Source organism: Chrysemys picta, chromosome 6 (genome assembly GCF_011386835.1).
Source record: "Chrysemys picta bellii isolate R12L10 chromosome 6, ASM1138683v2, whole genome shotgun sequence".
Taxonomy (NCBI): domain Eukaryota; kingdom Metazoa; phylum Chordata; order Testudines; family Emydidae; genus Chrysemys; species Chrysemys picta.
Window position 1 is genome coordinate 98947998 of NC_088796.1, and position 27952 is coordinate 98975949.

Below are 27952 nucleotides of genomic sequence, written 5' to 3' on the forward strand. Positions count from 1 at the left end.
AAGACACAGTAGTCTTAAAAGCAAATATAGTTCTCTAAATTTATTCATCCTTCCTAAAATATTGGGGCTCAAATACTGCTCAGGTTTGAAACAAAAAGGGAAAAACAATGATGAAAGCAAAGCTAAAAAAGTCCACTGTCACAGATCCTTTGGTTTTTGGTGGGCTGAGGGGGGTGGGGAGAGAATCTTAAACCTAAAGAGCATTCTAAAGAAATCTAAAGGTTTCGTAAAATCTAAGACACCTAGAAATTGTTCCACAGGTTTTTTCCCCCTGAATTTCAACAGAAACAGATTGTTTCTTTAAAAATAATAATAATAATAATGTGCTGAACTGTTTGAAATCCAAGCATTGTAGCAGTAAGAACCTGAAAATGAAACTGACTAAACAAAAGTGAAATTAATTTAAGTGCATTTCCAGTGTTAATGTAAAAAAAATTGCACAAATTAAACGAAGAGGTTAACTCATTACAACCAACCTGATTTTTAAAGTTCTCATGTTTAATATACAACATATTATTAGTAACATAAGGGACAAAACCTTTTTGCATTTAACATATGATCTTAAGTGATAGTGTCTCAGCCAAATGTCCTTGTTCCTTCCTTGCACCATATGTAAGTGAAAACCTAGCAGATGGAAATGTTACAGGAAGTTATTTCAATATTTTTGATTCTCTAAATATCACTATCATCCTCACTGCATAGAAACAACCCAGTAGATACAATCAAATATTGTTTTGATTTGCACTGTTCTATAATTTTCATCATAATAAACTTATTGCTGAGGCTTTCAGACTTTTTCATATCAGGATGCCACAGGCGAACACTCAGAACTGGCCTTCAAATGCGTCCCAGAATCTTTAGTACTTACAGCCCCCACACTTCAAAACAATTTCCACGGGAATCAGTGGAATGGTGCATAGGTCACTCTTGCTGTCAGAGAAAGACCAGTTAGTTATAAGTGATTCAACAAATCAGATTAAGCAGGAAATAGGATGTAGGGAATGGGAGTTAGTTTGAAAATCCCCAGCAACTGTAGGGACTCTCCCTCCGGGGCTAGACACCCCAAAACAGGGGGGGGGGGACTGCTGGGCTCACATAAAAGTGACAGCTTGTTCTTTTAAAAACTACGTCCAGATAAAATGATAAAATATTATACATTTATCCACATTTTACATGGATAAATGACAAGGACAGTAAGGACAGAATTAATAGACGTGTGGCAAGATTTGCATTCACACACACTTCTGGCTGAGAACAAGCATGAGGAATGTCAGCACAAAAATTGTTTTGAAGAAGTCATTAAGCAACTGTAAATAGTGGTATATGGCTATCATCTCACCTATAAATATACAGTAATATCTGTAATGATATCTTGCATTTTAGCAAAAGTATTCTACAGACTAAGAACTTAACATGGGGAATACGATGCACTCCTTGTTATATTGCCACACTTGAAGCAATACATTAAAAACAAAAATAGACAGCTGCTTAAAAAATTAACAGAACACCCAAGAACGTACATTAAAAGATACCTTGACCAAAAAAGCATGGTAAGTAATAATATATGCCAATGCCAACTTCGGCTACTAAATATCACTATACAGAATGTTAGAGAGACAAGGTGGGTGAGATAAGATCGTTTATTGCATCAACTTCTGTTGGCGAGAGAGACAAGCTTTTGAACTTACACAGAGCTCTTCTTCTGATCTGGGAAACATACCGTACTTAAAGTGTCACAGGTAAATACAAGGTGGAACAGATCGTATAGCACAGGGGTCGGCAACCTCTGGCCCGCGGCTCGCCAGGGTAAGCACCCTGGTGGGCCGGGCCAGTTTGTTTACTTGCTGCGTCCACAGGTTCGGTCGATCGCGGCTCCCACTGGCCGCGGTTCGCCACTCCAGGCCAATGGGGGCGACGGGAAGCCGTGGCCAGCACATCCCTCGTCCCACGCTGCTTCCTGCAGCCCCCATTGGCCTGGAGTGGCGAACCACGGCCAGCGGGAGCCGCGATCGGCCGAACCTGCAGACGCGGCTGGTAAACAAACTGGCCCGGCCCACCAGGGTGCTTACCCTGGCGAGCCGCGGGCCAGAGGTTGCTGACCCTTGGTATAGCATAAGTAATTAACACATATTTCAAGGGACCATTTAAAGTGAAGTGGCCCATTAACACCCCTCCAGTCATAGGGGGCAAAGAGGGGGGGCAAAATACAGTTGGGGAGGTTATAAATTGTTATAAGAAGCCATAAATCCAGTGTCTCTATTCAGCCCATGATTTTTAGAGTCCTAGCAAAGTTATGAATTTAAGCTCTGAGGCTTGTCTTTTGAAAGCATTGTGCAGGTTTCCTTTGAGGATGAGGACTGATCAGTCAGATATAGCGATCGCTTTGTGAAAAGCGTTCAGGGTCTATTTGTCTTTTATCATTTTTCCTGTGTGAGTTCATTCAAGAGTACAGTGATTGTCTGGTTTCACTCACATTTAGTGCACTGAATGAGGTACACCACATGGAATAGGTATGCGTAGCACCCATAGATCTTGAAAGGGGCATGGTAGGGGATGTTGATCATTGTAGCAGTGGAGATAGGTCTGCAGGTTTTGTATTTGTTGTTCTCAGAGGGTCTCATGCTATTTTGAGTTGGTGTTTTCCTGTTCTGGGGGGAGCTTGCTTCTGATGAGCTAGAAGAGGTTGAGGGGTTGTTTGAAGAAGAAGGAGTTCAGGAAAGATTTCTTTCAGCATGGAGTCTCCATAGAGTATGGGTTGTAGTTGTTTGATGATAGCCCGTATGGGTTCTGGTGTGTGGTGACACGTGACAACTAGGGGTGTGCGGTAAGAGGGAGGTTTTATTTCTGTATTGTCGCAGGTTCTCTGAGGGTATTTGGGTGGCCTATTCCATAATGCAATCTGTTCCACCATGTATTTAGCTGTGCACTCTGAATAAATTTCCCCAGACCTGAAGAAGAGCTCTATCTAAGCTCGAAAGCCTGTCTCTCTCACCAACAAAAGCTGGCCCAATAAAAGATATTACCTCACGAACATTGTCTCTCTAATATCCTGGGACTGACATAGCTACACCAACACTGCACACTATATAGAGTAGAAATGTAGGTGAGGAGAGGAGTCAATGGGACCTAGGTTTTCATGTAGTTTTTCCACATGTTAAACAGAGAAATCAAGACCTTAAACTACAAGCTGATAGATCAATTACGTGATTGCTGAACATATGAAAGTACTTAAGTAAAAGGGATTACTTATTTTTTACTATTCTTTCATCAAATTTCCTATAAGCATTAGTATTATTACAGTATACCATATTTTGATTTATACTAGACGTAATTTTTCAGTGTTGTGAGTGGCGGTTTACCTGGCTCACTCTCATTAATATTATCAGCTAAAAGAAAAGCATTTTGTACACAACCTAAAAAATGTGTTTCAAATAAAAACCTCAATCCTTTTAATCACTCACTATAGAAAAAGCACAGATATTACAGATTCAGCTTTCTTCATTCCCCCTAAAAACTAGACTGGAAATAATTCATTACACCTTTGTAGTGGAACATTTTCATATAGATTTGTGAAATTATTTGTTAGGTATAGTTGATATCTGACCTTAAATATTAGGCATTAGTAACAATTCTATATTTTTTTCCTTTCTAAAGTCAAAGATTTTCCTATTTAAATAATATTGACAGCAAACCTGAGACCTATTTTGCAGAAGTATTTATGAGTGTCGCACCTTATAATCCTAAGTGTTGCTAAGCAAATTAAACTTAAATGAGTTAAATAGTTAAATACATTTAAATGAAGGAAAGTGATACACAAATATATTAAAACAAAACTAAAGCTGAAAGTAAAATAGCCAAGTGAAGCTACAGCATAGCAAACAATATACTATGTATCCTGCATGCAAAAAATATATCCACATCCTTTGAAAAGCAAATTCACAATTACTATCTATCTATTTTTTGATTTGTGCAAATGAAGCTGATCCCTTCGGGTGGGTATCCATGTTATAGAGATAAAATAATTAAACACCGGATATTTACCATGTTAGGAAATAGCAAATTGAATGTCAAGTGTTACTTTCTAAACAAAAAACAAAGAGTATCTTTAAGTGCAATACTGAGGCAAAAAGTAATTTGTATAATCAAATAAGAAATTGTCTAACCTGTTTTCCTTAGTGAGAAATCATTCCTGGATTGATTTCTAATTAAATAAATATTCTTAGAGAACAAAAGAGAAAATAAAGTGCAAAAGATTATCTTTGATGATTATCTTTAAATTACAGCCAAATGGGCTCCCATACAATATTTCAATTTTAATGTGCTATCTTTTTAAATGGACATGCTATCTGATAGGCATTTGTTTGTTCACATTCACCATCTGCACTTCTCTGGTTTTAAGTACAAGATTAATATTTTCCTATGAGGCTCTCTTATTCAATGGGAAACCAAGTATTGATCTGTCATGGATCAGATCCTGGATCATTTATTTGACTTTGAAATTGCATGAACTAGTTAGTAATTCTTTTTTCTGCATATTTGAAAAGAAAAAAGCACACTCAATGAGACAGGGCAGCCTCTCATTTATCTACTCCAAGTTCAGCAAATACTAACAGATATAAAAATTAGGTTTAATGACAACTAAGGATGCATGAGGTCCACAAAACCCATCCAAATCCTTGAAAGCATGGAAACAATTTAAAGGAAAAATCTCCAGCATTCCTTGCCACTTTCAGTGTCACCTATAATACTGTTGATAACACTCTGCAATGCTACATAAGACATTCATCTCCATTTCCAACACATACCAAAAAGCAATACATACCTAACTTTATCCAATTCAGTCTGTTATGTAAAAAAAACCTTACTCTGTTATGCTCATACGCTCTTGTTTCCATAAACTTGACTGTCACATTGTCCATTCATTTAGAAAGTTATTCTGATTTAACACCATTAAGGTTTTGTGTATGAAAGAGTTGGATTAAGTTGGGACACCTGTTATTGCTTTTTGGAGCAATTTGCTGGCGATCAAAATGTGACCACTGCCATTGTACAGCTTGCACAACAGGGGTTTGTTACGCAGTGAAAGTGAAGTTTAGACAATCCTTCCACCAAGAGCTTGACACCATTTTTTTGAAAGCAGGCCCAGAGTATGCCTGTTGCTTCAAAATTCAGGTCTCCAGTGCCACAGCCCTCATATTTAAATCAGATTTGAAAGTTGCTCACTACTCAGCAGCACCCACTGTAAAAACAAAGATATGCAATACAACATTCTTAAGAACACCGGGAGTTGTTGAATGCTGAGCACTTTTAAAAATCTGGCCCTTAAATTTTAGTTTGGCATTAGCAAGAAATATATTCTCAATCTAATTTATTCCACTGTTGATATCATTAGACCCATAGGATAGTACATACCAAGAAACAAGAACATTTTGTTAAGCATTAGTGTGAAGACAAGCAAAAGAGAATAAGCTTTAAAGCTTAACAGACAATAAGATTCATATTTTATATTCCCAATTATTATAATCCACCATTTCACAGGTTCTCTGCCTTTCAAAGTAATAAGATGCCAATTAAGCTATGGAACACTCACAACTATTGACCACATTGTCAAGTAAAGCCATATTACCATATTCTGCTATTTCAAATTTTATACTGACACATGAAGCTGGTATTGAACTTGCATTTCTTGGTAAGGTGTGAGAGGGTGGGATAAGGTGGAGACAAATTTCTTACACACCATCTTTTTATTACAACAGCCGTACAAAATAATCTCCCTCACACTGTTACACGAGTGGACACATAGAAGATACCTTGGAAGGACAGTCGTGCCAGCAGGAATAACAACAAAAGTACAATATCTTAAAGGAAAATTGAAGTGATACAATTTAATCGCTTGTTGTTAAAGAGGTGTTTAGTAATGCTCCAATCCTGAGAAGTGCCGAATGTCTTCAACACAGCATGGTCTCTTTCTCCCTACTTCATTCCCTATTCCCTCCCCCACCTCCCACCCCAAAAATTCTTCATGTCTTCCACAGTCAAGGACAGTTTCAAATGGCTGAAGAATTAAAATTCCTGCCCACCTATATCACTTTTAGTTATATCCTACAATCTTTAGTAAATGTTATCATTGCTTAACTTTTCAGATTGATTCTTCCACGTTTCGATTGCAGTGGCATCTCCCAGAAACATGCCAGTTTAACCCTAATAAGGCATCAAACAACACTGAATATGCTAGATGAAGGGAATAACCTTGAATTTTCAACCACAGACCAGTGAAGACAAAGAAAGGTTATTGGTGCTGTGCATTGTGATTTAATCACCATGCAGCCAAACCACCATACTTCACACTGGAAATGATCAGAACTTGGTTTATTCCTTATATTATCTTTAAAATACTTTAAACTGCTTGTCTCAAAAATCTCAAGACCAAGATTTAAGATATGCTATTTATAGAGTTGCTCTTTTAGAAAACAAATTGCATATAAGTGAGAATCAATTGATGGATTCTCCAAAACCTGAGGTCTTTAAATTGAGATTGCACATCTTATGCTCTAGTTCAATCAGAAGTTATGGGATTGATGTAGGAATTACTGGGTGAAAATCTATGACCTGAGTTATGCAGAAAGGCAGAATAGACTGTCATAATTGTCCCTTCTGGGCTTTAAATCTATGAATTAATGACAATTGTTAGTGTTATCCAGGAATCATTCCACAGACAGCCATGAAAAAAATCAGTCCCTTAGTGTTAAGTGTAGTTAGTTTTACACTTTCCAAAAGAATGCGAACTGGAATGAACTATCTCCTGTCTCGTTCAACAATAACCCACACAAAGGTGTGCATTAGTAGACTAATAATTCAATTCTTGGACAGTTGCAATCACTTGTGCTCATTCCTCACAATGCACCTTAAGCATGTAGTAGCCAGGAAATACATTAACAGCTTACTAATGCACAGCTCTGGTGTAGCTTACTGTTTTTAGAATTGGTTTGTAACAACATAAGTGAATTCATGTAGGGCTAAAAGATTATCTTGTGGTTAAAACATAGGACTAGGAGTACAGAAATTTAGGATTAATTTCCAGAATCCAGAATTCAAAATGGGTGTGCAAGTTACAGTTCTACAGAGGATGGGTTGTTGACATTCTAAGAAATAGCACACTGCAGCCCATAAACTGGGAATAGACAGCACTCACCCATCCCATCAGGATCTTCTCTAGAGAACTCAGCATCAAGGATCTCTCCATTCACAGTTTATCTTTTTTTTTAAAAATGAAAAGATTATTCCTTGTATTTTGGTTCCCCAAAGAGCTGCCTATCTAAATTATGTCCAAAGTGAACTTAGTGCAAATTGATGCCTTTTAAAATTAAATTTTGCGCAACTAGGGAAGAAAAAGAACAATGCCACTGGCCAGAAAAGTAGCTGTATGTGTTAGCATTCTGACAATTTGTTCCTAAAAAATTCACAAGAGAAATGCAGTCAATATATTGATAACATTACACTTTAAGCTTTCCGTTTGTTTTTTGTGAAGTGAGGAGCCATTGCTCACTCATGGGACGGGGGGAAAAAGTATAATCCACAGAATATCACCAAGCTAAGCTACAAGGAAGGGAGCAAACTCTCAAAAACAGGTATCCATCCCAAATACATGCAGAAATAAAAAGAGAGAGAGAGAAGATATTACTTGAAGAAAGCAAGTGAATAATCCTACAAGTAATTACAGTCAAAGTTCTCTCCAGAGACATATCTCTAGGATGCTGTGGAAAGCCCAATATCAGGGGGTAGCCGTGTTAGTCTGTATCTACAAAAACAACAAGGAGTCTGGTGGCACCTTAAAGACTAACAGATTTATTTGGGCATAAGCTTTCGTGAGTTAAAACCTCACTTCTTCGGATGCATAGAGTGCACTTTCACTCTATGCATCCGAAGAAGTGAGGTTTTAACTCACGAAAGCTTATGCCCAAATAAATCTGTTAGTCTTTAAGGTGCCACCAGACTCCTTGTTGTTTTTGTGGAAAGCCCAAAGCATTTTGTTTCCTTCCTTGTTTTGGAGATGGTACCTTGGGCTCCAGACCTGTAAGCACTTATGTACATGAATAACTTTATACAGCTCAGTAGCCTTAATGTCTTCAAAATGACTACTCACTTGTACAGGATTGCTCACATGCTTTAAATTTTTGCAGAATCCCCCTATAGTGTGTAGCTAATATTCTTGATGGTGGTGAAACAGCCTATTTCCCTCCAGGCAGGCTATTGCCAAACAGGCACAAATTATTGCTTTCAATTTTATCCGTTTATCACCCTTACCATTTGGGGGGCGGGGGGGGGGGAGGGGAAAATATTTTTAAAACTGTCCTTTCATCATCTTTAACATGTACAAAATGTTACCTGCTGTTACAGCCAATTTAAAATTGTTGGATACATGCCCAACAGTAATAGTACAAAGAAATAAAACTCCAGTCCTCAAAGCAACATTTACAACCCCACTTTCCCATAACTTCTGGTTCTGTAGTATGTCTGCTTGGGAAACACTGTCAAATGTAGAAACACAATAAAATAAAGTTTGTTAAAATAAAAACAGTTTTGGGCACCTCCGTGCATGTACTTTTATTCCCTTGTTTGCATGTTTTAATTCTCCTATTCATTCGGTCCTAGTTCCTCTTTTTTAAAATATTTCCTTTCCTTTTTTTTCTTTCCCTCCTCTGTTCACTTAAAGACTACGGGACCATCTTCTCCTTCATCTTTTACCCCCTTTTTCGTCATCTCTGACCTTCCTGTTTCTCTCATTCTGATCTCTCCCCTTACTGGTTTCTTCATCTGCTTCTAATGTCCTGTCCTTCTGCTCCTTATCCATAGGACATGAACCTGCAATCTGATCCATATGGGTGGACACACGCAGAGTCTCACTGACTTCTATGGGCGTCTGTACTGGTATGAGGAATTTGCCCACAAGGAGCAAATAGCAGGATTAAGGCCATATTCAGTTCCAGTGAGATCAGTCTCCATGTCTGTACACACCTTGGCCTCTCTGCTGAGACTAACAAAGGTACCAATTAGAGCCAACTGGAGTGATGATTGACTGTTTTACAATATAGACACTTATCCCTTAGAAATTGGATTGGTACTGCCAATCTATTGAAGAAGAGTTTGGATCATTATTCAAGTATTCACTGACCACCAGTAGTCAATGGCTCTGTATTGCATTAGCAATCCTCTAAACCAGCAATTATCTCTCCATAATTATTATTAATTTGTATTACCTGTATATATATATATATTTGTATTTCAAGCGTATAAAAGGTTGTTACAAGGAAGAGGGAGAAGAATTATTCTTCTTAACCTCTGAGGATAGGACAAGAAGCACTGGGCTTAAATTGCAGCAAGGGAGGTTTAGGTTGGATATCAGGAAAAACTTCCTAACTGTCAAGGTGGTTAAGCACTGGAATGAATTACTTAAGGAGGTTGTGGAATCTCCATCATTGAAGATTTTTAAGAGCAGATTACACTGCTCTACAGCCAAAATGCTTCTGAAATAAATGTAGTCAAACTTTACTAATTCTGGGTCACTGAGAACGAAAATGATGCTTAAAATTGTTGATTGGCTCTAGTTTTCAAGATATGCTATTGGGTCAGTATATACGACCCTTGACTTGGGAATGGCGGAGGATAAGTGAGTTATAAAGGGAAGGGATCTCAATTTAAACCAGAAATTACTAAAATACATCTTTGACTGGATCTACAAATAAATCTATGACTGGGTTTGGACAGTACTTGCTTTTTAGGCAAAACAATGAATGATGCAATCTGAAACTGGTATTGCATCATACATCATATGAATTGCATCATGTTATTCCTAGAAGTCATGGATGATGCAGTCATAATGAAGCTTACATCACTCTGCTGAACGAATTGCCCTATATCAGCTCTAGAAATCATACAGTGTCATGCTCTCTTATTTGTCAGTGTTTGATTTTGCAAAGGGACACATTTCTGTTTAGCCAAAGTGAGCAGAGATGCCTCGTACTTGTGTGAACAGTGCAGATAACTTCTGCTATGTTTGTGGTGAAGTGACTTTTGCATCACAAAAGCGCAGTATAACCACGATGGTTAAGAAAGCCTATCACCTTTATTTTGGCTGCAAAATTGGAGATCAGGACAAGAGGTGGGCCCCACACATATGCTGCAACACTTGTGCAACAAATCTTCGCCAGTGGTTGAACAGGAAAAGGAAATCTATGCCTTTTGCAGTGCCAATGATTTGGAGAGAGCCAACAGATCATACCAGCAATTGTTAATTCTGCATGGTGCCTCCAGTTGGGAAAGGTGTGTCAAAGAAGAAAAAGTGGACTGTGCATTATCCAAACTTTCCATCAGCTATACGCCCAGTACCCCACGGAGAAGGACTGCCGCCTCCTGATGCACCAGAATCATTCTCACTTCAGTCAGACGAGGAAGAGGAAGAGGATGAAACTTCTGGTCCTGAACCATCAATGTCACAGGACCCACATTTTCTCCCATCCTCCTCCTCTGAACCACACCTTATAACAAGGTGAACTGAATGACCTTGTCAGGGATTTGGAACTACCCAAGAGTAAGGCAGAGCTGTTGGGCTCCAGACTACAGCAGTGGAATCTCCTGGCAGGTGATGTTAGGGTTTCCATGTTCCGTGACCATCAAAAGGATCTTGTCCCATTCTTCTTCATGGAAGGTGATCTTGTAGCCTGCAACAACATCGATGGTGTGATGGCAGCCCTCAACATCGTTCACGATCCAGATGAGTGGAGACTGTTCATTGATTCATCGAAGACGAGTCTTAAAGCTGTTTTACTGCATAATGGCAATGTTTTGCCATCAATTCCAGTTGGTCATGCAGTCCATATGAAGGAAACCTATGACAACATGAAACAACTTTTGAGGTGCATAAACTATGACCAACATCAGTGGCAGCTTTGTGGCAATTTGAAGGTTGTTGCTCTCTTGCTTGGTCTGCAGACTGGATACACAAAGTACTGCTGTGAATGGGATAGTCGTGCAAGAGATTCCCACTACATCAAGAAAGATTGGCCACTCCGACAGTCATTGGAGCCTGGGAGGAAAAGTGTTCAGCATCCACCACTTGTTGAATCAAGGAAGATTTTGTTACCACCCTTACACATCAAGCTGGGTCTGATGAAGAACTTTGTCAAGGCCATTGACAAAACATAAGCAGCTTTCAAGTACCTCCGTGGAAAATTTCCAAGGTTAAGTGAAGCTAAGATAAAGGAAGGTGTCTTTGTTGGTCCTCAGATTCGTGAACTTCTTCGAGATGATGCATTTGACCATGCACTGCGTGGCAAGGAAAAGACGGCATGGAAAGCCTTCCAGTTAGTGGCAATAAATTTTCTCGGAAACAACAAGGCAGACAACTACAGGTTGTTGGTGGAAAACCTCCTCAAGGCATGCAAAAGCCTTGGTTGCAACATGTCACTAAAGATACATTTTTTGTACTCTCATCTAGATTTTTTTCCACCGAACTGCGGAGCAGTGAACAACGGGCACGGCGAGCGATTTCACCAGGACATTGCAACAATGGAGAAACGCTATCAGGGCAAATGGAGCCCATCAATGCTTGCAGACTATTGTTGGACAGTGACAAGAGATGCTCCATTTAATGAATACAAGAGACAAGCCAAGAAGCGCCGAGTAGACACTGAATAGGACTAAACTATGTTCATAATAGTTTTTTGCCTTTTTTTCCATAATAAATGTTATTTATATAACCCTTTTGCTGATTTTTAAAGTGTTACATAAACAGGACAGGTGAAATATTATCATGTAAAGCAACCATAAACACATGAAAAGACCTAGGTTTACAATTTATGATTAAAACTCTACTATCTACACAATATACATATACATAAAATGTAAAAACTTAAATATCCTAGAAACAGTAGCCAATCAGTTGTTTTAATTGTCATATTTGAATTCAGCACATCAAAATACATAATAAATAGCACATTTTATCTCTGAAGCAGACGACTTCTCAAAAATTGTAGACGACTGTTAGACAAACAAATGTCAGGGATGGTCTAGATCAGGGGTGGGCAAACTTTTTGGCCCGAGAGCCCCATCTGGGAATAGAAATTGTACGGTGGGCCCTGAATGCTCACAAAATTGGGGTTGGGGTGTGAGCGGGGGAAGAGGGCTCTGGTTGGGGGTGCTGGCTCTGGGGTGGGGCCAGAAATGAGGAGTTCACGGTATGGGAGAGGGTTCCAGGCTGGGGAGTGGCATGCCGGGGGAGGAGGGAAGAGGGCTCCAGCTGGGAGTGCGGGCTCTGCGGCAGGGCTCCCCAGCGAAAGCTTGAGGGCTGGCTTAAAATGGCCGGAAGGCCAGATCCGGCCCGCAGTTTGCCCACCCCTGATCTAGATAATATTTAGTCCTGCCATGAGTGCAGGGGACTGGACTAGATAACCTCTCGAGGTCCCTTCCAGTCTTATGATTCTGTATAAAATAATCTTTTAATATTCCCACAAATGTTGTTTAAGCACTGAAATATTGTGTATATAAAATACTTATATGGCTCTATCGTTGTAGCATCTTAGCATCTTACAGTCTTTAATGTATTTATCCTCATAACATAGGGTTACCATACGTCCGGATTTTCCCGGACATGTCCGGCTTTTTGGGCCTCAAATTCCCGTCCAGGGGGAAATCCCAAAAAGCCGAACATGTCTGGGAAAATAGGGACATGCGGGGCTGGGGGTGCTAGGCCGGGGGCCGGGGCCGGCGGTGCTGGGCCGGGGGCCGGGGCCGGGCCGGGCGCTGAGCCGGCGGTGCTGGGCCCGGGGCCGGGCCGGCGGTGCTGGGCCGGGGGCCGGCAGTGCTCGGCCGGGGGCTGGCCCGGGGCCGGCACCCCAGGGCCCGAGCCGAGCCAGGCTGGAGACGCTGGGACTGGGGCCAGGGCCGGCCGCCAGCGGGAGCCGGTCGGTTGGGGCGGGGGTAGACTGGGCCGCGCCTCCTCCCCCCACCCAGCTTACCTGCTGCCTGCTTCAGGCTTCCCGCGAATCAAATGTTCGCGGGAAGCAGGGGAGGGGGCGGAGTTGGGGCGGGGGCAGGGCCCCGTGGAGTGTCCTCTTTTTGGACACTCAAAATATGGTAACCCTACATAACACCGCTGTGAGGCAAGAAAGTACTATTACTGAAGCACAGTAACTAAGGCCTGGATCTGCAAAGGGCTCAGTGTTGCAGTGACTAACTTTTAGACATCTAGAATATAAGTGGACAACAATGAGATCCACAAAGCCTGAGTTAGGTTCCTTGGCTCCCTATACAATGAACAGGGAGAGAGAGGCACCTAAGAATAGGATCCAGGAAAGCCAGCATGCTAGGCGGGGAGTCACCTAAACAGGGCAATGGGAGATGTCAACTAGAGGGCATGCCCTAAGCCCCATCCCGCTCACGGAGTTTGATGCCTAAGTCTGGGCTGCAGGGAGGCGTTTATCTCTGCTTGCGATCCACAGCTAAGAACCCCTCTGGGAGTCACGTGATTTAGACTCCTAAGCTGTTTCTTCCAAAAATGAGTGGGGTGTCTGCTTAACTCCATGCCAAAGGGCCAGGTGAAGGGACTGGAAGTGCCATTGGAATTTGGGATATTCTGATGTGGGTCTCGCTCAATCTCTCCTAGTGGAGTTGTTCCACTTTACGTAAATAATTAAGTAAATAATTGGGCAAGAGAAAGAGAATCATTCTACAGTCCAGTGGTTAGAGCACTCACCTGAGAGGTGGGGTACCCCTGTTCAAATATTTTCTTCTCATCAGGGGGATATTGAACTGGGGTCTCCCATATCTCAGGTGAATGCCCTATCTACTGTGCTAAAAATCATAAGGGAGGGCCTCTCACCTCCCTCCCCCTACCCCACTGGCCATTTTTGTGGAGATAGGCATGCTCTGAGAATACCCACTAATTTGGTCCCACAGACAAAACAGGCCAGGGAACACCCACCCAGTTTGTGGATCATACTAGGTTTTAGATAGGAGACAGAAGTCCACACACCTAGAATAAGGCAGCCGTGCACATGCTGGGAGGTGGAAACATAGGAGATAGGGGACTTTTACAATGGAAATTTAGGCACCAGCTAAACATGGGTTTGTAGAATGCAGTGGTGCCTAAGTCCCTATGTGGAGCTGGTCCTTAGTGACATGCCCAACGTCACAATGAAAGTCTGTCACCAAGCCGGGAATGGAACCCAGGTCTCCCAAGAACTAGGCTACTACTCTAATCACTGGACCATCCACCCTCCATAGTGTTGCTATGCTATTTTCATAACTGGCGTAGGGTGGCTCTTTCACTGTGCCGATTGATTTACTCATTTTAGATATCCAGATACACAGACATTTCATTTGGGTTATTACAGGATGACTAATTTGGTCAAGTATCAGAGGGGTAGCCGTGTTAGTCTGAATCTGTAAAAAGCAACAGAGGGTCCTGTGGCACCTTTGAGACTAACAGAAGTATTGGGAGCATAAGCTTTCGTGGGTAAGAACCTCACTTCTTCAGATGCAGTAATGGAAATCTGATTTATACCTGCCTCTAGAGATTTCCATTACTTGCATCTGAAGAAGTGAGGTTCTTACCCACGAAAGCTTATGCTCCCAATACTTCTGTTAGTCTCAAAGGTGCCACAAGACCCTCTGTTGCTAATTTGGTCAAGTTTTATAAAAACAGTATACACCTGAAAAAGCCTTTAGACCTAATGTGATTATTTTCATTAGAGAAGGGCCCCTCATCCTCCTAATCTTTTATCTTTTCATACAGTATTAGTGACAGACAGACCTGATGACAGACAGTAGTAAAAATTATACAGGATAAAGCATTAAAAACCTCAAGACAACATAATAGTTTCTGGTAAACACAACTCCTAGTTACAGCTGCTGTGGAAATATGAACAACAAACTGACAGCACTACATTATTTGTTTTAAATGTTGGATGTTCCTACTGTAAGTCATACAAATCAATAAAGGAGAGGAACTCTACTCTTTCTACGGGGATTGCAAATTTCTGCAGTATTCATTTACACACTCTTCTTTGATATCTGTAGTACTGAGTAACTGGACCATTCTGCTGAGTGCTCAGTAAGATATAGCACCCTCAAACATCATTCGACTGACACCTAGATATCTTCTCTTACCATGCCTTCCTCATAGATGACTACAGTTTGCAGATGGCCTACAGCTAATGAAGTAAATGTGGTGGAAGATGTATTGCAAATTCAATCAGTGTGTCATGTAGTTTTACTATTCCCATGCCACTACCATGGCAAAGAATAAGAACTCATCTTATTTTATCACAGTCCAGCAAGTTTAATTCTTCAGTGGGGCAGTTGACAAATCAATTATGTCTCCACTCTAGAACAAATTGATTTTTACTTCCTGTGAAGGGTTTGATACCTTCTTTATAGGAAACAAAGTATATCTGGAGCTTTCTGACTAGTGCTAGCCAGGTGGTAAATGCCTTTTATATCATTTAGTGAGACAGAGGAGGTACTGAGAGCTTCATCTAACCACCTGGAAGTTGAATCCTTACCTTTGTTTACTGGTAGAAACCTTCCCTATGGGAGAGCAGGACATGAGCTCCCCTCAGTCAAAAAGGGATTAAGCCCCTGATCAAGAAGATATCTCTTGACATTAGCAATCATAAATTATTGCCCAGTGCCAATTCTTCCTGTTTTAAACAGTAAGCTTACTGATTTTTATAGCCTGCTACAAATTCTCCCACTACAAGAAAGTAAGTTAATGTACACCATCCTAGACTTACATTTGTCTACCTTCTATAGCTTTTGGAACAAATACTTCCCATTTCCTATCTTCAATCTATGGAATATGTAAAATGATCACAAAACAAAGGCAACTGATTTTATTTATATCAGTGAACATTTATAGAATTATTCAGGCTGAATGAGTATTGTCAAATATCCAAAGTCTTTTGCTCCTTCACCCATAAGGATATGTTGCTAAAACTCAGCCGCAGTAGGGGAGGAGAGCTCCATGAGGGTGCTTGCTTATGCATTTTTTATTTTGGCCTTGACCCTGCAAAGAAATCGGCCTGCGAAGTCCCTTATGACTTCAGGTGACTTGACATAGGAATATGAATCCAATCAATAGGATCTTTTTGTAGGACTTGGACATAACATTGTCATGTACGCTCTTTAGCCCTGTCTTGACAGGCAGAAAGGGACATTTTTCAATTGTCTGCACTCAGTTGAGTTAGCTTCACACAACTGAAAATCCCTCTTAATGCTCATTAAGATGTAGGCCTACACGTTTGAAGCCATGTCAGCTAGACGTGTTGCAGTGATTGTGAAACTTTATTGGCTGCAATGTCTCCAGTACATTGAGGATACTCCATTTCACCTCTTCTTTTCATTGAACCCACATTTTGTTTTTTTTCTGTGCTTTCTATATACCTAATTGAGGCTTAAACCCACCTAGATAAGTGCAAATTGGCAAAAATACAACCTGGACAAGGTATAACTGATGCTGCTGATTCCAGATTCCTAGAGCAATGGAGGGTTAGGACTGCAACTTTATAAGGGATGTGTTGTGTCAACCTTTTTCCAATATGGTTTTCAGCCTTGGGGTTTGGTTGGACCCATTGCTGCTTCAAGATATTACTGACAGTAGCTTTAACTCATATTGGATTTTAGATCATTATTTTTGTATGTATTGTGGCTTAGGGTCCTAGTGTGCTAGGTGTTATAAAAACACACAGTAAGACAGACCTGCTATCTGTGAATCACCAGGAAGCTCACCAGAGCTATTCATGCCTTTTTCTCCTCCTGAATTATTATAATGCAGTTTACTTGAGATAGCCCTTGGTAAGCCGATAGAAAATTTAGTTGCCTGTATTCTAAGGGAGGAGGGTCAACATTACCACATTAAACCTGTACTCACATCCCTTATTGGCTACTATTTGATTCTTGGTCATTTCAAGGCATTTTCATAAGCAATACTATTTTCTCCATGAGACCAAAAGCTTTATGTTGATATTCCTCTCATAGTGGTAGTCAAAACAAGAAAAGGGGTGTGTTATTTACTGGTATGTACTTTTTGTCCTCTTCTAGATTAACAGGAAAACATAACAGAATCATATTTTCAAGAGTGGTCAGCATCGATAACGGGGACCAGATTTTGAACAGAGCTCAGCACCCAGCAGCATCTGCTGAGAACAATTTGATCTATTTCATATATTCAAACTTGTGTTATTTGTTTACAGTCATCCTATAAAGGACAAATATAAACAAATAACACAAGGCTGTAGGGATAAAATTAGAAAGGCCAAGACACAAAACGAGATTAAACTAGCTAGAGACATAAAGGGTAACAAGGAAAGATTCTAGAAATACATTAGAAGCAAGAGGAAGACCAAGGACAGGGTTGGCCTGTTACTCAATGACAGGGAAAAAACAATAAGGAGTGGGGTCCCGCAGGGATCAGTTCTGGGTCTGGTTCTGTTCAATATCTTCATCAATGATTTAGATAATGGCATAGAGAGCACGCTTATAAAGTGTGCGGACGATACCAAGCTGGAAGGGGTGGCAAGTGCTTTGGAGAATAGGATTAACATTCAAAATGATCTGGATAAACTGGAGAAATGGTCTGAAGTAAATAGGATGAAATTCAATAAAGACAAATGCAAAGTACTCCACTTAGGAAGGAACAATCAGTTGCACATATACAAAATGGGAAATGACTACCTAGGAAGGAGTACTGCAGAAAGGGATCTGGGGAGCATAGTGGATCACAACTAAATATGAGTCAACGGTGTAGCACCGCTACAAAAAAAGTAAACATCATTCTGGGATGTATTAGCAAGAGTGTTGTAAATGAGTAATTCTTCCTCTCTACTCTGCGCTCATTAGGCCTCAACTGGATTATTGTGTCCAGTTCTGGGCACCACATTTCAGGAAAGATGCGGACAAATTGGAGAAAGTCCAGAGAAGAGCAACAAAAATGATTAAAAGTCTAGAAAACATGACCTATGAGAGAAGATTGAAAAAATGGGTTTGTTTAGTCTAGAGAAGAGGACACAACAGTTTTCAAGTATATAAAAGGTTGTTACAAGGAGGAGGGAGAAAAATTGTTCTCCTTAACTTCTGAGGATAGGACAAGAAGCAATGGGCTTAAATTGCAGCAAGAGAGGTTTAGGTTGGACATTAGGAAAAACTTACTAACTGTCAGGGTGGTTAAGCACTGGAATAAATTGCATAAGGAGGTTGATTTTTAAGGGCAGATTAGCCAAACACCTGTCAGGGATGGTCTAGATAATATTTAGTCCTGCCATGAGTGTAGGGGACTGGACTAGATGACCTCTCGAGGTCTCTTCTAGTCCTATCATTCTACGATTTTGAAAATCTGGCCACTTACTTAGGTGCCTAAATGGGAGCTATTGATATTGAGCTCTGTTAGAAATCTTGTCCTTAGAACAAAAAAATCATTCTACCCTGTTTCTCTTGTTATATTAGCTTTTTAAACTTTTATAGTGCAGTAAATTCTTAAGCAAGACATTCCAATATTTTAGAATTTATGGTTGCTTCAACCTGAAAATAAACTATATCCCTTCTTATTTCACAAATTTAAAATAGGACCATGAGAAAACAGATCATGCACATACAGATATTCTACATCAGGGGTCGGCAACCTCCGGCATGTGGCTCGCCAGGGTAAGCACCCTGGCGGGCCGGGCCAGTTTTATTTACCTGCTGACACGGCAGGTTCGGCTGATCGCGGCCCCCGCTGGCCACGGTTTACCGTCCCGGGCCAATGGGGGCGGCGAGAAGCGGCGCGGGCGAGCGATGTGCTGGCTGTGGCTTCTCGCCGCCCCCATTGGCCCGGGACGGTGAATTGCGGCCAGTGGGGGCCGTGATCGGCCGAACCTGCCATGTCAGCAGATAAATCAAACTGGCCTGGCCTGCCGGGGTGCTTACCCTGGCGAGCTGCGTGCCAAATGTTGCCGACCCCTGTTCTACATGGTTAACGACAAAGGCCATGATTTAAAGTCATATGGTTATCACTACATATTCCTCCCCTATACAAATCTAATCACTTCCAGAGGTTCTCAAACTGGGGGTTGTGACCCCTAAAGGGGTTGCAAGCTGTCAGTCTCCACCCCAAACCCCACTTCACCTCCAGCATTTATAATAGTATTAAATATTTACAAAGTGTTTTTAATGTATAGGAAGGGGTCACACTCAGAGGCTTGCTGTGTGAAAGTGGTCACCAGAAGAAAAGTTTGAGAACCACTGGCTTAAATTATATGCAAGACAGACTCAGCTGTGATTGTAGCCTTTCATAACAAAAAGTATGTATGTTTTTATATTGAACTCTGTGGGACTAATCACATGTTTAAAGTCAAGCATGCATGTAAGTTTGCAGTGTCACGGCCTATGATGCTGGCAGACCAGGTGCCAGCTCATGCCAAGGTCCCCATGACTCAGCTGAACACTGACAAATACATAGCTGGAAACAATCTGACTCTCTTGTGTTAGTAAGGTTAAAATAGGTATTAGAATTACAAGAATGTGTTCAGACTTTATTGAATGCTTGTGAGTTGTTGCATACATTAATCTCACTTATAGAATCCGTATCCCATTTTGTAAGATAATATTTAAGCATTTGTATTGCAAGCCTCTGTTACATTATAAATCACCCGACAGAAGATAGATATTAACTAGTGTAAAATGCTGGTCTCCAAGATAAGGTGTTATGTCCTGCTCAACAAGGAAGGCACATGGACACCAGACTGACTATTGTGGCATATTAAACATTCCCACTGCCCCCACCACCACCACAGAAGATGATTCATGCAAGTGGATTTCTCCCATCAGATGAGTTTGCAGCTCAGACTACATGGGGGGGGGGGGGGGGAAGGGAATGAAAATCCCTAACAAGAAGGAACTGTAACTGCTTGGACTCTGGGGGGCAAGGTTTTCTAGGCATAAGCAAGAGAACCCCAGGGCTTAGCCTGGGTTAGCCCTAAAGGCATATCGAGCTTGCTTATTATAGATACTACTATTGCTTTTTGAAACTTAAGATTGTAACTTATTTGTGTATGTATGTTTATCTGCTTTAACCTTGTAAATAACTCATTTCCTTTTTAATACATCTGTATATAGTTTATTAGAGGACTGGCTACAGCATTATCTTCGGGGTGCGAGCTAAGGTTCATTTGATCTGGGGTAAATCACTGGTCCTTAGGGCCTGTGAGTAACTTGAATATTGCTGTGATTCTTGATGTAAGGGATCATCTACCATAAATGTAGGTTTACCTGAGTGGCAAGACACAATTTGGAGTACCCAAAGGGACTGTCTGTGATTCCACATTAAGGCTGTTATAGTGCCCAAGGAGTTTACACTTGCTACTTTGTTGGTGAAATCTAGGTATAGAATTCACAACTAATTTGGGGATTGTGCCCTGCTTCTCAGGTTGATACTCACGCTGCTGAGCCACTGCAGGACAGCTTGACTGGGCCTACATAGTAAAAAAGTGTATACAGTGCTTATGTTCTTCTGAAAATAGAAAAATATCTTGACTAGTACCGTCAACTAAAAATTGCATCTCTTGTATTTGTCTGAAAATGTTTACCTTATTGTTACATGCAATGTCTAAGATTGCAATAACCAAGGCTACAAGAACATCTCCATTTTTTCAGTTTTACATTACATGAGATTTTCAAAAGCACTTTATGTTAGTCAACTTGAAACCTTCTCTATTCCCATTGAAGTCAAGCCAATGGCGAGCACGTTTGAAAATTGCACCCTTTGTATTTTGACACTATTTTCCCTGTATACTCTGTTTTGTTTTTGTTGGGGGTCTTTCACAGCAACAGGTGAGAAAAGTGGAAAAAATTGATCTTAAAACAACAAGAACGAGTACGGTAACTTGGGGACAGGTGTAGTTATCCAAAACCGAATTCATTTTTAAAAATTAAATTTCTAGTTGACAAAGTCAACTAAATTGAAAACCTGAATAGTTTAATAGATTTGTGGATTTTAAGGCCAGAAGGCACCATTATGATAAATTAGTCTGACTTCTTACATAACTCAGGCCCATAGAATTTCACTCCTTAACTCCTGCTTCAAGCCCGTAGCATCAGACTGAGCTAAAACATATATTTTAGAAAAATATTTTAAAAGTCTTGAACTGAACACTAAGTGATGAAACCCCAGGTTTCTAGATAAGTTGTTACAATGGTAAATTACCTTCCATTAAAATTTGCATCTTATTTCCAGTCTGAATTTCTCTAGCTTCAACCTTATTAAGCCTTTGTCTTCTAGACTGAAGAGCTTCTACCATCAGATATATTCCATAAGATATCAGGAATCTGCAACTACTATGTCTGGTGTTCTCTAAAAATTAAGTTTGGCCCTAACGTAGTCAATATATTTCATTTTGTTTTACATTTAAACAGGCAACTAAATATGCCTGTGCAGCATTACCAGTTGAAACATGGCAATATCATGAAAGTGCACAAAAGCCTGAAACTGGACTAGATTAGGAACAACAGTGAAGCTTGTCAATTTGCCCTAGCTAAGAAAATATAAATAAATACCACAAGTAAATTAGATTTTTAGACTATTCCATAATCATCTTTATCAGAGATGTTCTTTGCAACATAGATATGAACTTTTTTTTTAAATCTGTTTTTTTTAAATCTCTCTTTCTCACACACACACACACACACACACACACACGCACGCTACCACGGATATTTTTTCCCTGGCTTGTAACTCCCTCGTCTGAGTACCTACAATACAGACACATAATATTGCTTGGGGCAGCAAAAAGTTTAGTTTAATATTTACATGACAGATCAAGAATATCTTTGTGTAAAGAAAGGACAGGTGACATCTCCCCAGGAGGAAGCAGATATATTGGAAAACCTGCCAAGCCTCTCTCACTGAAAAGGCAAACTCACACATTTTTTATACATTTTATATCAGATGAAAGAGTTTGCTCTGTTTAAATCTCCCTCATTTAGTGGCGGTGGAGGCAGAGGCTGTGGAAACAGAGGTCAAGTTCTAGGAGAAGTACTAACTTTACTCTGTCCTCTGTGCTATCTCATTGCACTACACTCAGACTGTATCTATGATGGGCTTTCTTTTTCATAGATCCATAGAGCTAGAAGCCAGAAGGGATCTTTAGATCAGTCAGACCTCCTATATATCACAGGCCATTATATTTCACCCACTTACCCCTGCATTCAATCTAATAAACTTGTTTTGCTAAAGCCTATCTTCCAGAAAGGCATCCGGTGTTTATTTGAAGTCTTCAAAAAATGGAGACTCTACCATTTCTCTTGGTAGTTTGTTTCAATGGTTAATCACCCTTACTGTTCTTAAAAGCTTCTCACTGTTATACTACCAACTATGTGACCCCTGATACATTACCGCCAGGGCAGTGGGAGCTTGAATGAAGACAAAATGCCAGTGTTTCATTTGTCCCTGCTCAGAGCAAATCTAAACAAGTTGGTAAAAAGGCTTGCAGCTGTCAGCGCCTTGTCTCTACTAGAAGTCCCACCAACAATACCACCAGTGGAGCTGCACCACTGCTAATGCAGCCATGACAAATTTTAAGAAAAAAGCTCAGTGTAGACAGACAGAAATGGGCCCAGAATTGTGCATGGGAGAACTCTGGACCCCCACACAGCCATGTGTCCTTGAAGGAAAACCGCAGAGAAGACGCAGCCAGAGATTCCAACCACTATAGGCAGAAGCTGCCAAAAGTCGGGACCTCTGGATATTCAAAGAACTTCCTACAGTTTTGACTGGACTTTCTGTCTCCCTGATGACTGGCTGTTTGTGAGGGAGAGGGAAGGGAAGGTTGGAGAAATCTCTTCAGCTTCACTACATGTCTCTCCTCTTACTCCCACCCTGTCCCCCTTCATCTTCTTCCCTTCCCCTTTCTTTCTATTTAGCTGATCCTCTCCTAACTAACTATCCTCCCCCAGAAAAAAACATGGAACTAACATGTTTGTTGGTATCACATCGTCCACTGTGCTTGCGTGTTCTATCTCTTCCCTCATCCGCTGTCCATCTGGTCTATTTAGATTGTAAGTTTTTTGGAGCAAGAAAACCAGTGTCCAGCACAAAATGGCCCCATTCTTGTTTGGCCATTAGGCACGACAGTAGTAAACATGATTTCAACAGAAAAGCTGCTCCAGGCATCTCTCCAGGGCAATGTTTACATACAGATTGGACTAGGCAACCACTCGCTCCATGCTCTTCACAGATAGTATCATGTCAATAAACTATTCAAGTGTTTGCGAAGTGCAAGAATGACTGAAATCTCAAGTGTACGTGAGAAGCAATGGGTCATTTATCTGCCCAGGGTTGGGATTCATTCTGCGCTGAGGGATTTTATTTCCTGTAGACGCACATCTTACAAAAGAGTTTGAACATAATCGTACCATCACCACATCGTACAATAGTGTTACTGTGGTAGTCAAGGCCTTTCCTGATTTTTTTAAAACTTCTGTTTTATAAAAGGGACACCCGTGGCCCTGTGGGCACAAGGAAACTCAGTCCTGTCATCCACCTCTGGAGAAGCACCACTGGGGAAGCAGCAGAAGCTATAGGTTAGGCGTAGCCTACACCGGGGTAGGCAACGTATGGCACGCGTGCCGAAGGTGGCACGCGAGTTGATTTTCAGTGGCACTCACACTGCCCGGGTCCTGGTCACCAGTCCGGGGGGGGGCTCTGCATTTTCATTTTAAATGAAGCTTCTTAAACATTTTAAAAACCTTATTTACTTTACATACAACAATAGTTTAGTTATATATTATAGACGTAGACAAAGAGAGCTTCTAAAAACATTAAAATGTATTTCTGGCACGCGAAACCTTAAATTAGACAGAATAAACGAAGACTCGGCACACCACTTCTGAAAGGCTGCCGATCCCTGGCCTACACTAATATTTTTTCTCTACAACTCCATGCCATTGCTGTGACTGAGGTCATTTCTCCAGTGGCTGCACCAGTACAGAAAAGGTGCAAGCAGCTCCCGGCATTTTATCTAGAGCTCCTCTGAGTAGCAAACAGGGTGGTAACTAAAATACCAGTGCTTCTTCCACACCAGCACTCCCACTGTCCTTCCTACCAACAGCAGGGCTGTACTGGTGGGCAGGGCAGAGACGGGTCTCCGTTTTCCTGCTGTAAATGCAGCCAGAAGCTGCCTTGCTTACTGTACTTTTCATTGTCACGTTACCAGACCAAATGAAACCCTCAAAAACACCCAAAGGGAGAATGTCATTGGCAATGAATGGCGCTGCTCCAGGCAAAATGTTAGAAGTGGTTGGCTGACAGACAGACAGACAGACGGACACACAGACACAAACACCGAATCAAAAATAACTGGTCAAAGTTTGAAATGTTGACTAAAAATGTCATTGAAAAATAGAATTTCGGGAAACGGTGCCAAGTTTTGTTATTAACAGGAGCCAGCTCCCACAGCCCAGGGAACTCCTCTGTCCCCCGAAAAGAAGGGTTCTAGACGGGTATTATTATGCAACCATGCCAGTGCATTAGCAGAGGAGGGAGAGGGCTAGAGTGCCGCGTACCAACGGAGTCCTCCGCTTCCCCATCCCGGCACGGTCCCGGAGGCCTGGTGCGGAGTAACCGGGCTAGGCTGTAGAGGGGGGAGGAGAGGAGACGGCCACTCACTCACCCAGCAGCAGCAGCTTGAGCTCCCTGCGCGCGTCCCGCTTATCCCGGCGCAGCTGCCGCTCAATTTCCGCGCTGATCCGCTGCGACTCTTTCTCCTCCGCGGATAAGCAACATCCGGCCATGGTCAGCTCGGCAGCGGGCGGGCGAGGAGGAAGGAGCACGGCAGGGAAAACGCCACCCCTCCCGGCCGCACCTGGTCCTCTGCGAACGCCGACGGGGTTGCGCCTCTCGCCAGCCCCGGATCCCCGCGGCACCGGCCGGCAAGGGCAGCGCGTCCGCAGGGCTCCGGAGCAGACGAGTCCCACGCAGGAAGGTGGCAAAGCGAACGGGGATGTGAGGGCCACGGACGCGTCCCTACTGGGTGTCTCTCCGCCTCCCGCGGGAGCGCTGAGCCGCGCTCGGTGGGTTGGGCTCTCCTCGCCCCCCGGGCACTGGGCTCAGAGGCAGGGAGGAGGTGGCGGCGCGGGGAGGGGCAGGTGCTTTTGTGTCTCGTTGCCTCTCCTTTCTCGTGGGTTAATATTTGCAAATGCGTCTGCGAGTTTCACGAGAGACACGCGGCAATGGTGGGGAGGAGGAGACCCCCCCCCCCCCCTCCCGGAGGCAGCGGGACAAATGAAACCTCCGGGCCGCGGCTCCTTGTCTGGAGAGGGAGACAGGCAGAAAGGAAGGAGCAGCCTCCAACCCCAATGGACTGCTCTCGGCTCTGCCTGCTGCTGCTGCTGGAGACGTGGGAGAGGCGGGGCGTCTTGCAAGCAAGCTCAGTCCCACTGGCGGCGGGAGTCCAGCAGGGCGCTGGAGCAAATGGCGCCTGGTAGTTAATAATAATAAATTAATAATTTGAAAAAGGCTGGAGTCAGGAGCGGGGGAGGGGAGTCAGTGCCACTGCCTTCAGCCCCTCTGGGAACCCCTTTCCCGTGGGAGAAGGTGTCTGTCCGTACGTAACACGGCCCCGGCTGCTCATCTGCAGGCGAACAGCCCCGCGCGCCCAGGCTTCCTCTTTAATTGAAATATCCCTGCTCCGACAGGTGAGCGGCTGCTGCCTCCACCTCCCCAGCAGCGGGGTAGAGTAGGCGCTGCTGCCGGGCAGGGACAGCAAACCAGGCGCGAGCTGCTGAGCTCGGGGAGGGGGGCTCGCCTCTCGGGAACAGAACTTGTTTCGCTTGTCAGCCTCTTTCTGCTCACACTTCCCTCGGCTGGAATCTGCAGCCTGGATTCATAACCTAGAGATTAATCAATTCCAGCGATCTCACTGGAATGAGTGCAAACCTGTTTGTTGAAGTTGAGACAATCCGAAATGCATACTGTCATTCTGCCAAGTTACACGGGGGTGCTGGTCTTTAAACTACATGGCTGGCTGACTCACTGAGGGACACACCACAAACTAGAAGAGGAAGAAAGCTTAAGTGGATGCGGGATTCGTTTATTTAAGAGGTCTAAAACTTCCATTAGGAGAATGAGTCCACATTTCTAGTGTTAAGAATTGATAGTACATTAGCGAAATCAGCTCACCCCAGTTTGGTGTGGGAAGAGATTTGACACTCAAACGGAGTGATGCACTTTGAAATCTGGTGTAATTGAGGGATATGTTGGGAGTGAGGTGGAGAGAAAGTTTTGTAGCGAAGTAGGTCTGATAGGTCAGGTTTCACATTTGTTATTCTCTCATTTAGAAATGACACTTGTATAAAAATGCATAGTATATCTCCCAACATTGTGTGACTCCCGCCCCCCATCTTTCTTTCTCCAAAAGAAAAGTCACAATAACTGAAACTATTTGACCCTTTGGTTGCAGCTCTTCATTTCTGAGGCATTGTACAATTAGTCAAATTTCTCTCTTTGGCTTACATACTTACTTTATATTTAGCTGTACAGATATTACTTTCCATGTTGTGAGGTATGAAACACAATTATACAGTTAAGCCTTGTCTGCACTAGTAAAATTAGAGTCATATTCCATTGACTGTCAGCAGTGGTGCAAACTGCTAGTAAAACAGGGTTCAGGTGTTTTTACTACTGTCATGAAAACCTGTTTTAACAACAGTTTTAGACACCTGAATCCTATATGTACTAGTAGCTTAGCACTGGTGAGTTCTCATTTGGGGTCTCCAGTTGCTACTGGTAATAAGTAAAAATGAGCAGCTTTGTTATGTTACAATAGTCTGCTTGCTATTGCTTAACATACAACAGTGACAAATTATACTCCTGGGGGAATTCTGCACCACTGCGCAATGCAGAATTTTGCAGAAATTAACATGCAGACAGAATTTCCTTTCCCCCCACAAATGGGCTGCAGTGCTGCTAGTCACCACTAGTGGTGGGGGGGCACGGGACTTGGCAGAGCCCAGCTTGCACATAGAAGACACTGCTGGGGGGAGGGAGAGGGAAGTAGAGGGTTCCTGGCAGCTGCAGCATCCAGCATGCTTTGAGGGAAGGAGAGGGCCGGCACGCAGGACACTCCTTGCAAGCCTGGGACCAAGCATCAGGCTGTTTCTCCCTCTGATCCCTGGGCTCAGAGGGTGGGGGGAGATGCGTATCTGGGGCTAGAGGGGGGCCTAGCTGTGTTCTGGGGCATGTGGACAGGTATCTGGGCTGGGGGTCCCCACAGTTGGGCTCTGGGGAGGAAGGGAGTTCGGGTGTATTGGCTGAAGGGGCCCGCCATTGGGCTCTAAGTGAGAGGGGTTGTGGGTGTCTGGCCCCCGGCTGGGCCCTTGGGGGAGAGAAGGGGGCAGAGAAACAGGAACTGGGTTGTCATAGTGGTTTCTTTAAATCTCTACTCCTGGGGGAATTGTGTGTGTGTCCCTATTGTTAGACATATTTGCTGACAGGTATTTTGAAATAAATTACAAAAATAATTGAAGCTGGCATGATTATGTAGTATTATTTTGACAAATAAAATTTGCAGAATTTTAAAATATTGTGCACAGAATTTTTAATTTTTTGGCACAGAATGCTGCCAGGACATTAAGGTTCAAATATTACCCTCTCCTCCATGGGTGCAGAGGGCTCACTTGCAACAGAAATTATGTAGTACCCTTGCACAAAGGGGAAGGGATTGTGTGTGTTTCTAAGGATGATTTAAAAAAAAAATTTGGAGGGGGAGGAAATATTTACTATGCATTAAAGGGGGAATCCAGAAACTGACACAGTTGGGTGCCCTACTGTGTACGGATACATATACTTGTCTGAACTTTTCTCTCTCTTCCTTGCTACTCCATTCCTCGGTCTCTGTCTTCCTTCTCTTGGTTACATTTTTCATCT

The 27952-nt window shown here is 42.4% G+C and overlaps 1 protein-coding gene and 1 long non-coding RNA gene across 2 annotated transcripts in view; one reads left to right on the top strand and one right to left on the bottom strand.

Annotated features, from left to right (window-relative positions):
* The window catches only part of LOC101950316 (guanine nucleotide-binding protein subunit alpha-14), a 52272-nt gene extending 26324 nt beyond the window's left edge, over nucleotides 1-25948 (bottom strand). Inside the window, exon 1 of the mRNA XM_005297724.5 lies at nucleotides 24699-25948. Coding sequence (XP_005297781.1) covers nucleotides 24699-24819 — 121 coding nt within the window. The 5' untranslated portion in view covers nucleotides 24820-25948. The remainder of the gene's footprint in view (nucleotides 1-24698) is intronic.
* The window catches only part of LOC122173738 (uncharacterized), a 57651-nt gene continuing 54662 nt past the window's right edge, over nucleotides 24964-27952 (top strand). Inside the window, exon 1 of the long non-coding RNA XR_006174476.2 lies at nucleotides 24964-25098. This is a non-coding gene — a long non-coding RNA (uncharacterized LOC122173738). The remainder of the gene's footprint in view (nucleotides 25099-27952) is intronic.